General features: G+C 38.9%; 4 protein-coding genes across 13 annotated transcripts in view; 2 read left to right on the top strand and 2 right to left on the bottom strand.

The window, feature by feature from the left end:
- Positions 1-6,274, bottom strand: part of rdgA (retinal degeneration A) — a 122,409-nt gene extending 116,135 nt beyond the window's left edge. For 3 of the 4 annotated variants that reach the window (NM_001201635.1, NM_001042799.2, NM_001103447.4), the window contains exons 1-2: positions 5,598-6,274; positions 5,021-5,277 (exon numbers count right to left, since the gene is read on the bottom strand). In NM_001201635.1, the coding sequence (NP_001188564.1) occupies positions 5,021-5,277; positions 5,598-5,627 (287 nt within the window). In that variant the 5' untranslated portion in view covers positions 5,628-6,274. Of the gene's footprint in view, positions 1-397; positions 975-5,020; positions 5,278-5,597 lie in introns of those variants that run through there. The other variant, NM_001103446.2, reaches the window with a different exon arrangement.
- An 819-nt stretch (positions 6,275-7,093) lies between these two features.
- Positions 7,094-9,198, top strand: e(r) (enhancer of rudimentary). 5 transcript variants are annotated; one of them, NM_079923.3, is made up of 3 exons: positions 7,094-7,233; positions 7,754-7,837; positions 7,958-8,614. In NM_079923.3, the coding sequence occupies exon 3, from the start codon at positions 7,964-7,966 to the stop codon at positions 8,276-8,278; it is 315 nt and encodes a 104-aa protein (NP_524662.1). In that variant the 5' UTR covers positions 7,094-7,233; positions 7,754-7,837; positions 7,958-7,963; the 3' UTR covers positions 8,279-8,614. The 5 variants fall into 5 exon arrangements, with proteins under 5 accessions (NP_524662.1, NP_727293.1, NP_001259364.1 ...); NM_001272435.1 differs by lacking the exon at positions 7,094-7,233 and adding an exon at positions 7,352-7,432 and having other exon boundaries at positions 7,958-8,983; NM_001272434.1 differs by lacking the exon at positions 7,094-7,233 and adding an exon at positions 7,352-7,440 and having other exon boundaries at positions 7,958-8,983.
- A 382-nt stretch (positions 9,199-9,580) lies between these two features.
- Positions 9,581-11,643, bottom strand: Rbm13 (RNA-binding motif protein 13). Of its 2 annotated transcripts, none has more exons than NM_001298097.1 (4): positions 11,530-11,643; positions 11,416-11,462; positions 10,531-11,344; positions 9,581-10,140 (listed from the first exon to the last, which is right to left on the bottom strand). In NM_001298097.1, exons 1-4 carry the CDS (start codon positions 11,542-11,544, stop codon positions 9,985-9,987), a joined length of 1,032 nt encoding a protein of 343 aa, NP_001285026.1. In that variant the 5' UTR covers positions 11,545-11,643; the 3' UTR covers positions 9,581-9,984. The 2 variants fall into 2 exon arrangements, with proteins under 2 accessions (NP_001285026.1, NP_572508.1); NM_132280.5 differs by having other exon boundaries at positions 9,878-10,140.
- Positions 11,644-13,077: 1,434 nt separating this feature from the next.
- On the top strand, positions 13,078-14,788 carry Uros1 (Uroporphyrinogen III synthase 1). Of its 2 annotated transcripts, none has more exons than NM_001272433.1 (1): positions 13,078-14,788. In NM_001272433.1, exon 1 carries the CDS (start codon positions 13,282-13,284, stop codon positions 14,113-14,115), a length of 834 nt encoding a protein of 277 aa, NP_001259362.1. In that variant the 5' UTR covers positions 13,078-13,281; the 3' UTR covers positions 14,116-14,788. The 2 variants fall into 2 exon arrangements, with proteins under 2 accessions (NP_001259362.1, NP_572507.1); NM_132279.4 differs by having other exon boundaries at positions 13,078-14,306.
- Positions 14,789-14,880: the final 92 nt, after the last annotated feature.

Below are 14,880 nucleotides of genomic sequence, written 5' to 3'. Positions count from 1 at the left end.
AACTTCACATGGATGTTTGCATTACAAGAATGTGCAAATATTGTATATAAATTTCTGCCAATTATAATGTGCCATGTTTTGTATTTTTTCTTTTTAATTTCCCAACTATTTTGCCTTTGCTAATGATGACCTAACATGTTACCATGTTACTCCATCTCCTTGCATTTTGTAAACACCATTAGTTGGTGGAGCAGCAAACACAATGCGTGATTTCACTATGCCGCAAATCCAATTACGTTGTAGATTCATGCATTTTCCATTTCCCATTTCCCATTTGCCATTTGCCCATACGAGTAGCACATAATTCCAGGAAAGAAGCCCCCCAAAAAACCAAAAAAACTAAAGGCAACAACTAATCGAATTATGAGTGCAAACCCCACCAATGCGCAGTACTCACTAATCCAGCATTTCGATATCCTCGTCGCTGTCCTCCTCGCCATCGTCCTCCATTCGCTGCTCCTCATCGTCATAGAAGCGAGCTTCGTCGGCGGCATTGGTGCCACCAAAACGCTCCCTACTCCTTTCCCTTTCCCGCTCCCGCTCCCGCTCTCTTCCGCGATTTTGAATGCCATTGGTGGCATTGCGAGCACGCGATGCGGCCGGGGAATCGGAGGCACCGCGTCGATTACGGCGACTCCGGGTGGACAGACCCACGCCCTGCTCCAGTTCCTCCTCCTCCTCGTCGCTCTCGATCTCAATCTCGTCGAGATCCCGCTGACTGATGCTGCGCTCCGGCATTTCAACGATTTGTTTTTTCTTCTATTTTTTTTTTTTGTCGGCTTTCAATTTCAATACAAATCACTTGCAAAAAACAAAGAGATACCTGCTGCTCTGTACGGTTAATTCGATTTTTTGTCACACACACGAAATATAATTTTATTGTAGATTTGTTTGGCCAACCAAGAGTTAGACTTGCACCGAACGCACTCGAAACTGCAATTGGCGATGAAAGCGCGCTGCTTTCTCAGCGATTGGCAATTGGCACAGAAGTCGAAAGACTCGATGGGGCTTCACATCGCGAGACCTTAGCCAGTGGTGCTGGCCACGTCTCCAAATGGCTAATTCAATTAGGGTTTGTGCGGAATCGAAGCGACGCAAAGTGGCGCATCAATCCCAATGCCCTCTAATATATATATATATATTTTTAATATGAAAGTGATTGTATCTTAACATCACAGGGTGAAGAAATATTCTTAAGAACTACCAAACACGATAACAAAAGAAGTGAAGTAGAGCACTCTAGTAATTGCATATCTTTTAAATAAGTGCGTAAAAGTATGCAGCAGAAAAGTAATTCATTGTATTTAATATGCCTACAAGTATGCCACAAAAGGAATAGGAGTAACATTCATTGGTATTTAAATATTATTGCTTATATTAATTTCACCTTAATTAATTTTCACCTTGTTAAAAACTGAACGTAAAACCGGCTAGCTCTTTCAAGTGGAAACTAACACGGTACCACTGCGACGGTCACTCCAAGAACATTTGTTCTATCCACATTTGTGCCTTCGCAGAGCAGCAAATAATGCTGAAATGGGTCAGCGATTTTCGGGGGCGACATTGTGACGATAGGAAGGAAGCCATTCGCACGTGCTGCTCACCTTTTGGTAAATCGAATGGTAAGGAGGGGGGGTTGGGGCATTGGTGGTCAGTGTTGAATTTGCCACGTCGACGGGAAACGCCTTACTCAATTGAGGTAATCAAGTGCTCGTATTACCTAAATTGTGATTAAAACTATTGCCTGTGATTTGGCCATTCGATGCTGTGATTGCTTATTGCTGGCTATTGGCTTTTCAACGTTGTTATTTTATTGATTTTCAAAGCTAACTCGTTTTGTATCCTATAAAAAATTATAAGTTAACAATTATTGGCTTAGCTGCTTGGCTGCGTTTCCGCAAAATGCCCCCCCAAATGCGCCGTTTTTGTGCCATCTTTCCCATTTTGTTTTTCACACAGCTCATAAAACCATAAAATAAAAAAAAAAAACAAAAACGAAACAATATTTTAAATGAGCTAAGCTCGCAACGAGCGCGATTTAATGAGCCATTTCAATGCCGCGCAGCCTGTGGAATTGTTTCCCAATCCAAAACATTTTTTATGCATTTATCCGAACATTTGTTTTTAATAATGTTGTAAAATAAACAAAGCGAAAAATACGTAAAGGTTTTTGTTTTTTTTTTTTTTTTTTTGCATATGCGACGCAAAACATTTTGTTTTAAAACCCGGGCGTAAACATTTTTTACACAAATTATCAAATTATTATAATTCATTTAAGTGGAACAAATATGTATATCTTCATTGTTTGTAAATACATGCAGTTTTAAAAGCTATCGAAATAATAAATTTCACAATATCATACTAATTTTTTTTATATATATAAATCTGCCAGCAAGACAAAGTGCCAGGCGAATAATTAAGTCTCTGATTAGCTCAACTTGCAGTGCATTAAAAAAAAAAGACCTAAAATTCTGTTTCTCGACTTGCAATAAATCTTTCACTTTCACAAAAGTTGCAATAAAAGAAAAAATAAAAAAATAAAAACAGGGGTCAAAGCTGGCAATTATTTAAGTGCACCTTAATTGAAGTCGTTGCACTAACGATAATTTGAAAATTGAGTAAGCAAAAAATAGAAATAAAACAAACAAACAAAAACCAGAAACGTGTGTTTGCTGATGAATTGCTTTTCGCGGAGCATGTGGACGACGGTCATTGCCAAGGGCGTGATACTTTTGCCGGCAACTGTGACGAAAACAGCGGCAATTAAAAAATAAAAGGAAAAATACGAAATATTTATGTATTGTACATACGTATATAAAAAAAAAACCAAAAAAAAGGTGTCAACTCAGACAACCTTCAATGGCACACAATAAAAATCGGCGACCAAAGAAACCAGAAAACAATTGGCCAAAAAAAAAACCAAGCGGAAGAAACGAGAAAATCAAATTCAATCTCAATGGCAACGAATTTGTGATGCTCTTTAAAATGAATGGTATAAATACATGTGTTCTTTAACGTATATTATTACCTTATTAATAACTAGAATATTAACTCTATTTATCTGTCAGTTAGCAATTTGTAGTTCGCAGAAAAAAAACTCTCAAAAACCTATTGCTAAATGCTCTAAACCTTTAAAAAAAAACCCAACATTTTCGCACTAAAAAAAACTTTAAAACTTTAATGTACACTGATTCCTATCAGTTGAATGCCCGTTTCGTTATAAAGTTTTTTTTTTATGTTGGGCCAAAAGGCAACGACCAAGTCGACGAGTTTTTTTTCGAGGCGGCAAATTCGTAATGCAGAATAAATAACGCATAAATACAAATCCACGATAACAGCCAAATGCGGTAGCACGACAAAATAAAACAATAATCATAGCCCAGTAGAAATGCGAAACAATTACGCCAAATGTGGAGAAACCAAAAAACGAGCAAGAAAAAAAAACAGTCGTAAAACGTAGCAGCAAAAAAAAAACAACAGAACTAGAACTCTGTAGACTAACAGATACTCCTTGTTCTGTTCAACCTGGCTGGTTTGTAAGAATACAAATTTTTTTGGATTTTTTTGTGTAACAAAACTTGCAAAAAGAGCACAAAATTTAAACAAAATTACCAAATTTAAAACCAAATCGTTTGGCATTTAAAAAACAAGTTTAAGTTTCATTTCATTATTTCGAGTGCTCAAAATACTGATTATTTTTTACACAAAAAATAGGGAAAACAATTTTTGGCCAAAATTCATATTTACGATTGGTTTTTTCTGTATAACTTGGCTTAAAATTGGCAGAGAGCCAAAAGAACTACCGTTTTTTACTCCTAATTGACAATACTAACTATCCATATCCGTTTTTTACGGACTTTGTAAAATTAATTTTTGACCAAAATTTCGCATTTTTTGTAAGGGGTAACATCATAAAAAATGAAAAAAATTGAAAAAATTTACATTTCCAACTTTTGAATACAGTTCGATTAAAAATTTAAATACAAACTCAGCGATGTATGGCATTCCATAATCAGACAAATATTTTTCAAGTTGTGGCCAAAAAAATAGATATTTTATGACAAAAAATAGTAAAAACGGGTTTTGTCAAAAATTGAAATATTTTTGATTGGCATTTTAATCATAACTTGGCTAAAAATGATCATAAAGCTGAAAGAATAACTGTTTTGGGCAGCTAATTACCAATGCCAAACAGCCCTATCACTTTTTGACGTATTTGAAAAAATTAATTTTTTAAGAAATTTTCGCATTTTTTGTAAGGGGTAACATCATCAAAATTTGGAAAAAAATTGAAAAAATTAAAATTCCAATTTTTGAACACAGTTTAATTGGAAATTTAATTACGAGCTCAACGAGGTATGACATTCCATATTAAAAGCAATTAAACCAATGGAATTGTACAGATATACAGATTTAAGAATGATTGTTTAAAACATGAGTGCTGTTTAACTGTCATTATAAATATGAAACTATCTGGTTGTTAAAAAATTTATATTTCTCATCCGGGTAGTGGGAAATTAGCGACGCACCTTAAAACAAATAACAATACGCCTACAAAGTCGTTTATAATAGATACACAGCTTTTGCACACTTTTGACGATAAAAACGATGATGTTTCAAACACATCAGGGGCGCCCACGTTCTTATCAGTTGAGAATGTTCTTTACTTATCGGCGCCGTAAAGCAAACACTTTTCAAAAACGAGCGTTAAACAAGACAAATTATTACAGATGCTTAGATGCGATAATTGTAACCTAATTGTGATTAATTGTAACTAAATGATTAAAATTAAAATAAAAATCACAGTTTGAATGCACAAAATTGAAATAAAGTCGATTTCTCCATTTACAAAAACTTGATATCTCCATTTGGAAATTCTAATTGGTTTGCTCTCCTGCCTTTTCTGCTTCCACTCTCTCTCTCACTTCCAATTGGAATTGGGGACTAACGAAATGGAATCAAGTTCAAGGCCACGATCGATTGATTGCCATCTCTGTCGCACTTGTTGGATGTGACTCACCTGCTGATTGGAATGAAGCTGCGCTGCTCCTCCTCTGCCGGCGTTGCCTCCTCATCGACGTTGGCAGAGGCAGCGACCTCTGACGTCACGGGGCGGTAAATCAAAGGCTTCACGTTGCGTTCGAAATCGTCGAGGAAAACGACATCGTGGACGGGAATAATGCGGTGATCGGTGACGTTGAAGTGGAGATCGCGAAAGGGGCCGTTGAAGAGGCAGCGCAACGGTGACGTCACCAGCACAGCATCTTCCGGAGGTAACTGTAAAAAATGTACAATATTTGTTGTATTTTAACGTATATCAAACATTTACTGATATAGTTTTATATTAAATCAAATACACCGCAACAAATCTCGTGCAAACATCAGATAAGATATTGATACGATACGATAATTAGTATAATATTTAAACAATGCGCAGTCAGGAGAAATATAGAATGGCTTATCAATTTTAAAATAAAACTAACGGAAACAGTAATATTGTACATATTTCAGTTTCAACTCAAAGCATAAGTTTCTCTGTAGCCAAGACACCATTTGGTAAGTTAAGAAAACTATTAAGTGGACGTTTTTTTTTTTACCTTGATTTTGCCATTGGTCGCCGAGAACATTGAGATTTCGAGATTTCAGCGATAAGAGATGAGCAACAACACAAATCAAATAGAATGCACAAGAAACACAGATACAACACCCACACATGAATGATCGTGCAACGGTGTGCGCAGAACAGTGAAGAGGAAGCAGAGAGACGAAGCAGAGGCGACAAATTGGACACGCGTGCGTCGCGTTGGTTGGATTTTGTGTTTTCTTATTTGACTATTGCCTTTTCGGTGCTACTTTAACGGGTTTCCCCGTTTCACAGCCTTTATCATCTTATTTTCGCAGGGCTTTTTTGCTTTTCAATTTACTGCCTGGGTTTCATTTAACTTCGCTGCTCTTCTACTTCATTCATTATTTGATTTGTTTACGTTGCTATTTCCCAATTTGTTTGCTTCTTTTCACTTCATTTTCTTTCAATTAGGACGCACACAAACACACAGGAAAAAACAAAAAAAAAAAAAGAGAGACACGAACGCCACTTGCACAATTGAAAATAACAACAAATTAATGGGAACGCGCGAAACACGGGCTGCTGCGGCTGCGCCTTCACTTTTCACTAAAACAAAAAGCACGTAAATAATGTTGAGACGAGATTTTGCTTTTTGTTGTTGATTTCTTTGCCGATCGCTCTGCCGCCGCTCGACTGCGCTGCCCGCGACACCGCGCTCTTCCAATTGGTCCAATTGAGATCAAACAGCTGGTGGGCACTCGGATCTTCGATTGCCGCTGTCTGGCAGCACTGGGAACAGTGAGAACAGTGGCCAGACTGCGGAGCTGGCGATGGGCGATAGTTTTGTTTCATTAAAAGTAACTTTTGACTTTATATTAAATACAATACTAAAAAATGTAAAAATATGCTTTTTAATATGCACTTTAAGTGAAAATGATTGTACATTAAGTTTACTTCATAAAGACTTTAATGACCATAATTTGTTGATGGGCGTTAATTTTATTCTAACTTAAATAAACGTAATACCTAATATTTATATGTAATAACAAAATAAAATGAACCTAAATAAATAATGCAATCCACTTTAATTTGACATTATAATTATAATTTTTTTATAAATATATAAAATAAAAATAATAAATAAATAATTTCCGTAGTTATTGTAATGTATTACTATGATGAGTATATGTTAAAAGCTTTAGTTAATTTTATTTAAAAAATCTGAAGACTAAATATGGAATGAATTACGCCAAATGAAATGAAAATATGCATTGAAAAACATGCTTTATACCTAAAGGCGTAATATACATAAAGTGTGCTTTTCAATAAAAAAGTGAATGAACATAATATGGAATCAAATACATATACAAATTGAAATGCAAGTATACATTGATACAATTAAGTATAAAAAATCACAATTGTCATTTAATTTGGTAAATATTATTAAACAATGTATATCAAATAAAAGATGTTAGTATTAATCGATATCTTTCGATTATTTTGTCACGGCGAGGCACGCAGCGAAGCGCTCATCTCTAGCTTCAGCCTCCTCTTCAAAACCCATAGAACTGGCAAAATAAAAAAAAACGAATCAAGCGCTGATTTTACCGAATCTCTTTACTGAATCAGCATATTATCATAGTCCATATAGTCCGGCGTTCGAACGGGTAAGTTGAACACTAAACGGGAGACATGGGAATTATTTAAAATTCGAGAAAAATCGGTGAAAAGGAAGAAAAACAAGTGATTGCATACAGTTAGTTACACACACGCGGCGGCCGTTACTCCTTGTACATGTGTGTGCGTGTCTGTTCGCGCTTCCGAATGTTTGTGTTTTAGTGAAGCGGCATAAGCGTGCATTATCTTGTACAAATGTACGCATTTCTCCATTGCCAACATTCGCTTCACACACAAATTACTCGTTTTCCATGCTGGAAGTGCCATCTTAGTCTATTTCCCAGTTGCAAATTGGAAAATCAAAGAGCGTTCTGCTGGCCAGCATGTGTGGTGCGCGTGTATTGGTGTTGCGGCGAGAGCGCGAGCGAGATGGGGCGATGCGTTGCATGCGGCAACAGCATATCTCTTCCATCTCTTTCGTTTTTGTTCTTTTCCTTTTTTTTTTGTCTTTTTTTTTTTTGCTGACAGCTCTCTATGCTTCTAATAAATATTTATGCACAATTTTTGCAGAGCTGGCGAAGTAAACTTCAACTTCGAGAGTCTCGGAATCTTTCGGACTTTGCTATAGAAAAAACGCTTGTTAAAAAAAAGGATGTAAGTGATGAAGATGAAACGTAATGTAATGAAACGCACACTAGTAACATACATACATACATATCGCTTGAGTACATAGATCACCGCCAATAACATTAATGTTCCATTTTTGCCTTGCAGATCACCATGTCGCACACCATCCTATTGGTACAGCCGGGTGCTCGTCCGGAGACCCGCACTTACTGTGACTACGAGAGCGTCAACGAGTGCATGGAGGGCGTGTGCAAGATCTACGAGGAGCACCTGAAGCGCCGCAATCCAAACACTCCGACCATTACGTATGACATTAGCCAGCTATTCGATTTCATCGACACAATGGTGGACATTAGCTGCATGGTTTACCAGAAGAGCACCAATACCTATGCGCCCTACAATAAGGATTGGATCAAGGAGAAGATCTATGTGCTGCTCCGTCAGGCGGCATTTAGTTCCAATACCTAAAGGGACGGCGATGCGACAAGATACATACATATAAAACCAAATAACACGATGATGCATGCATCAATGCGTGCAACACTAACGACAACAACACGTTGATGTATGCAACAATGCGTGCAATAGCAACTACAACAACAACAACAATACGAGGATACATGCAACAGCGCTTGGAACAGCATCCGCAACGGCCACAACACCATAACACCAATAACACCAACAAGATGAGGAAGAAGAAGAAGATGATGATGGAGTGGTGGGGCATCGATTCCATTGGAGACTTGCTGCTACCGACTAGATCGCCAAATGACAGCAACTTTTTTTTGCAACATAACGCAATGCAAAAAAGGAAAAGGAACACAAAGAGAACGATAAACTGTATAACTTAGAAATGGAAAACTTACTTTAAACGTACTAATATATATATATATATATAAATATATATATAGGCGTATATATATATATATACTGTATATACACCCAACTGACAACTGTGTGTGTTTTTGTGTGTTTCAATGTTTTTTTGTGCGGCAGCCACAGGTGACGGTTGTTCTTATCGATAGCGAACTGTATGTTTGTTTGTTTGTAAAACCGAATGGCAAATTTGCAAGTGTGCATTTTTTTTTTGTATGTTTTGCCGTGTGTGCTAGCTTAAGTCTTTGCAATCTATCGAATAATAAACTAACACATCAGGACACACTGAGCATATATAAACATATTTGTAAACTACTGATTCCCCCCCCCCCCCTTTATCATTTGAACTTAGTTAAACAACAACTTTTAGCCCGCTGATTTTGCACACCGATGGGCTTTGTGGCGTTTTAACGGCTTGTTTTAAGCAAAACAGAACCTTTGGTCGCAGATGCGAAATGACCTTGAGATGCTGGTTGTTGTGTGTGTGGTGAGGGGGGAGGGGTAGGGGTTTGTGGGTTGTACCCCCGCCAGATATTCAATCGGATAACGAACTTGGACCGCCGCTGAATCGCTTGGCCGCACTGCATTGAACTTGGCGTGCGATATTTAATTAGCTCCGCGACAGCATTTTGTTAAATATATATATATATATATATATATATGTATATATGCACATTTAGTGTCGACTTGTGGATGCTGCTTACTAGCGTTAACTAGCAATAAACATAGTGTTTATAGTTTACCCATTATATTTGCTGAATATTAATGATCACTAGATTTCTCATTATTCAGACAAATATATTTGTTTGTGAAAAAAGCATTTGCTACAGCAAACTGTACAGTTTATTACAAAAATATGTATATATATTTTCAAAAAAAAAAAAAAAAGAATTTCTCCTATTTAAAGTAGTTTGCTTGCCACGCAACTCCGCGCTTTTTACAGGGTATGCAATAGCGCTACAGCTGCGTCGAATATGGTGCATAGTTTTTTTTTTTAGAATATTTTTCAAAACTGGTTTTAAACACTGCATTGTCGCCACACCGCCCCGCACCGCCCACTTTCAATGTCAGTTAGCCAGCCTCGCTTTTTGGCCAGAAAGCAAAGCGAATGGGATGCAGATGAAGTGCATCCTGCATGAGATGCATTTTTCGGTCATATAGTGTTGCACTTGTCTAGTTTTGTTTTTTTTTCTTTCTTTTTTATGTAAAATACTATTCTTAACCGGCTAAACAATAAGCGTTAACAGCTAAGTGGATTGAGCATGGGGGGGGGGGAGAAATATATATTGTGGACCTGGCTAATGGCGCATCTGCCGCTGTGCCTCCTTCTCCACCTCATACTCGTACTCCAGCTGCAGTTTGGGCTTCGAGCGGCTGCGTCGACTGTTGCCCGCCGGCGATTTCTTGTCCTTCTTCGCTTTGCTGGCGGTTTTCTTGGCTGGCACTTTGGTCTCCTGTTAGAATGCAATTGTTCGTTTTAAGTTCGGTTTGGCAATTGGAATTTAGTTTTGTTTCGTTTTAGTTTTCTTTTTTTTGGCAATTTTCTGGAGCTGTTAGTTAGCGCGCACTGAATGGAAACCGACGCAACTGAATGAAAAGCGGCGAACGGCGCTCGGAAAGCTTTATTCTCCAAGCTCCAAGCGGGCAGAACTCGTTTGCTATTTCTAATTATGGTAATTTCGGAAGAAGGTGGCAGGATTTAAGCAATTGCCAACTATTTACATACTCAGAATTTTCAATATTAAAAGAAATTCATTGAAAAAGGATTTGGAAATCGTTAAATGCTCCAGAAAACTGCCAACAAAATAAAAAAGAAAAGCCTGATACATGACCAGAAACACTACCTCAATATCATCTGCATCCGCATCGTCATCCTCGTCGGACTCCTCGAAATCGCTGCCCACCTCGACCTCTTCCCGCTTGCCGGAATCGCTGTCGTAGTCGTCCTCGTCATCATCATCATCATCATCATCATCCTCCTCCTCATCGTCCGTATCTGCCTCGACGAACTCCTCGTCGAGCAGGGATCTCTGTACTTCCTCAGCTTCGCGTGAATCGTCGCCGTCCACCTCCATTTCGCGCTCCAGCTGCTCCTCATTCTCGTCTTCGTCGTCTAGCTCCTCCTCATCATCCTCGTCCACGCGTTCCGCCTCCAGAGCCTTGTTGAAAGCGGTCTGCGAAAAGTTGTAGATGTCGCGATAGGTGCCATTCTTCAGACGATCCATCAGCGCCTTCTCGATGTGATTGTCGATCTTGGCGGCCACCAAGGCCTTCTCCTCGCGCCGCGCCTCCCGCCGTTCGATCTTCGTCGATAGCGGCACAATGAGCTTCTGGCGGCGCAACTTCAGACGACGCATTCGTATCAGATATTGGGTGATCTTGAGGAAACGCTGCTTATTCTTGGCGATCATGTATTTGGGCCAGAAAACCAAATTCTCGTTGATCTGTTCGATGGCCTTCTCGAAGTTTCTGGACAACTTGATCCTCTCCCACAATTTGCTCGGCATATGCGCTCTCTCCGCCGTCTTGATGAACAAATAGATGATGCCCTTCTCCTCGCGAACGGTGGCATATTGTGAATTGGCCAGCGGACACGTTCTGCGTGTGCACAGACCCGTGAGATTGTACTCATGGCGGCAGAAGGTGCGTGTGTCGGTTCTGTGTGATTTAGATTGCCATTGAATACATAAATTTTCTACATAATTATAATTAACTGCATTTCAACTCACTTCACTTTGTGCGAACAGAAGGACTTGTTGATGATGCTCCAGACCACCTGGCAAATTGATAATAATCTGATTAGGACACCAACAAATGTGCATATTCATACACCTGCTACTCACATCGTCGTGCTGCATGGCGCCGTTTTGTTATTAACGAAATGCCTTCAATGATAAAAAACAACCAACTTACTTTGAAACACGTGCAAATTCAACACACAATATTGCGCTATCGATAGCCGTGTGCCGCCGGTTGGCATTATCGATAGCACCGATGACAGTTGCAATCGCCAGCGTGGCCAGATGGCAATGAATTCAAATTTCTTATATTCCAATTCCCAATTTATATTGAGAAAGAAAAAAAAAACGCACTTTTGTGTGTTAATAGCTTATAAAATTAGAGCAAGTTCTTTATTAGCAGTAATGTATTACGTGTCTTCATCCATCTGGCAAATGAAATACAATTTGGTATCACAATTAAATTCGGACATATATTGGGGATCCACCGCAACGCAGGATTTGCTGTGATTGGTTTTATAACTATGTCTTTGGAATATCGTTGATTGCTTTCCAGAAGCCAGGGATACGAACTTCTTGGTTTTCAAATCATTTATACCCGTCCAGTACCACCAGAACTTCAATCTTGCCTGAATGGTCTTAAGTTCCTCTTCGTTCTTAAAAGCTGCCAAAAAACCGCCGAATTCGCGACATGCAGCTGCCGCATCAGCCCAGGAAATTTCCACATTATTTTCTATATAGAATGATCGCTTGCCAATTAACGCAAACTTCTGTGGCAGAGGCTCCACTGTAGTACTGGAATACATTTCTAACAGACTTTCGATTTTGTTGCTGGATATTTGAAAACGGGATTGCGTTCTATTGCGAAACGCTTCCTGTTGGGCATTTTTTTTGCTGTGCAATTTCATTTGCTGGCTGGATAAATCCGTTTCTTTGTGTGAAATCGATAAGATTCTGTCCAATTTGGAATTGATTTCACTCATTAAATCAATCATAGAAAGCTGATTGGCTAGACAGGTTTCTTTTTTATGCAGTGGCTTGCCCAAGGATCCTCGCAAAACCAGGACGATCAATAACACAAAATATGAAAGCTTCATCATTTTAAGCACACACTGAAGAAAAACTTAAAAATAATAAATTTTTTTAGTGAAAAATTATTATTATTTTACTCTGCGTTGTCGCATCGATCAAATCTGAAATAGTTCTAAAGAATTCCGATGTATTCTGCTCGAAATACGTAAAAACTCTTGATTCATTGGAAAAATATCTGATAACGAATGTGAGAAAATACCCATGAATAAGTTAAATTTACATACTCATGATTAAGTTGTATTTATATGTGTGAGAAGATATTCTTACTGATAATCTTACAGTTTCCAAAGCTGGTTTATAATAATGCGAATGTACAATTGTAAAATTGTAACAATCAAATGAAATATTTTAAAAATCACAACAGTGTGGCCACCCTTGGGTAGTCGCCAAAAAACAGCTGATTATAAAAACGGCATATAATGAGCAGAAATAAAAAAACAAAAATTAAGTAAATATAGCAAATTAAATCCTTTAACTTCAAAACAAAAGCATAAATTTAAAATATATAAACAGTAATGCCGTTAGCTCGACGATCTGGCAGCCCTGCGGACAGCCGGCACAACAGCTGATTAGAGGGAGACAGCACGAGGCTGCTGGTGCACAAAATTCGACTCTTATTTATATATTTTTATTTTCGCAATAGAAGGCGCAGCAAAGGCGGCAACAGTGGGCGGGGCAAGTAAGCGCTGGCGGAAAACTCGACAAAGGAAAATTCAGCACACAGTTTGCGTCCGATCAAAGTGAGAAACGTGAGCCAGCAGCAAGATGACGAGTCGCCAGCGAACTGTGATCATATTCAAATCGGAATCGGAAAGCAGCGATGTGTACGCAGAAACGCTGGAGAAGCACGATTTCAATCCCGTCTTTGTGCCCACGCTGAGTTTCGGCTTCAAGAATCTCGATGAGCTGCGCGCCAAGCTTCAGAATCCGGATAAATATGCCGGCATCATATTCACATCGCCGCGCTGCGTGGAGGCCGTGGCTGAATCCCTCAATCTCGGCGAGCTACCCGGCGGTTGGAAGATGTTGCATAACTATGCCGTCGGCGAGGTGACCCACAATCTGGCGCTAAGCACCTTGGACCAGCTATTCACCCACGGCAAACAGACGGGCAATGCCCGGGCATTGGGCGACTATATAGTGGATACGTTCGATGGATCGCGTGCATTGCCGCTACTATTGCCATGCGGTAATCTGGCCACCGATACGCTGCTATCCAAGCTGGCCGAGAATGGCTTCTCCGTGGATGCGTGCGAAGTGTACGAGACGCGCTGTCATCCCGAATTGGGCGCCAATGTGGAGAGGGCATTGGAGATTTATGGCGAGTCGATTGAATTTCTTGCCTTCTTCTCGCCATCGGGCGTCAATTGTGCACAGCAGTACTTCACCAGCCGTCAGCTATCGATGGACAAATGGAAGCTGGTGGCCATCGGGCCGAGCACTAGGCGTGCCCTCGAATCGCTGGGCCAAAAGGTTTACTGCACCGCCGAGCGGCCGACGGTGGAGCATCTGGTCAAGGTGCTGCTCAATCCGCAGGACAGTCGGGAGCGGTTGCTCAAGGAGCGCGAACGGATGGCCGCCATCGAGAATAACAATTAATCCTAAGATTTCTTAAGCTTTCGCAGCTCCAACGGCTAATCTCCACAAATCATCATCGGATCTATCATTTATATGGATACAAATCCAAGTGGGGAGTTCTTATGGCCTGAATCTTTATAGTTATCCACAAGTAACTATGATGAACACAATCTGTAATTTCTATTTTATAAAATAAGATTTTCCATCATCGCATTGGTAGTAACAATTTTGAATAAGTTATGTAGAAAATTTCGAGCTTTGGTTGTGATTCGATTCGATTGATTAGTTATCTTTATAATTTCGAATACCTGTACAAGTTTTTCTCTATCGATTTGAAATCCAAGGATGGGTAATTAGTTTCCTGATCGAAACGTAAAAAAAAAGACTAAAACTCATGGTTTTTTTTTTTGTTTTTCTTTTTTTTTTATTTCGATTGACCTCCGAGCGAGTACAAAATTAGCGGCATGAAATGCCGACGTCTTTATTTTCTGTTTACTATTGGATTAAGCTGAATAAATTGTTTCTTTTCTAAATTTAGTTGGTCGTCTTTGTGGGTCAAATAGCAAATAGGAGGTGGCAACGAAGTGGAGTAGAATTAAGCAATTACAATTAAATTTAAACAATTTGCTTTGGAGTTTTCACTTGATTCTATTATTGGGGTAACTTTTTAATTTTTTTGTAATAACTTTAAAATAAATCATAAAGAGCACTTTTTTGTTTTCCAGAATTATTATTTTTAAATAATTTGTTTTTTTATATATTAATATAAATCTACACAAAGAAAAA

This window comes from Drosophila melanogaster, chromosome X, assembly GCF_000001215.4.
Source record: "Drosophila melanogaster chromosome X".
Lineage (NCBI taxonomy): Eukaryota > Metazoa > Arthropoda > Insecta > Diptera > Drosophilidae > Drosophila > Drosophila melanogaster.
The sequence above is the reverse complement of the archived record's forward strand: the minus strand, read 5'-3'. Positions and strand labels throughout refer to the sequence as shown.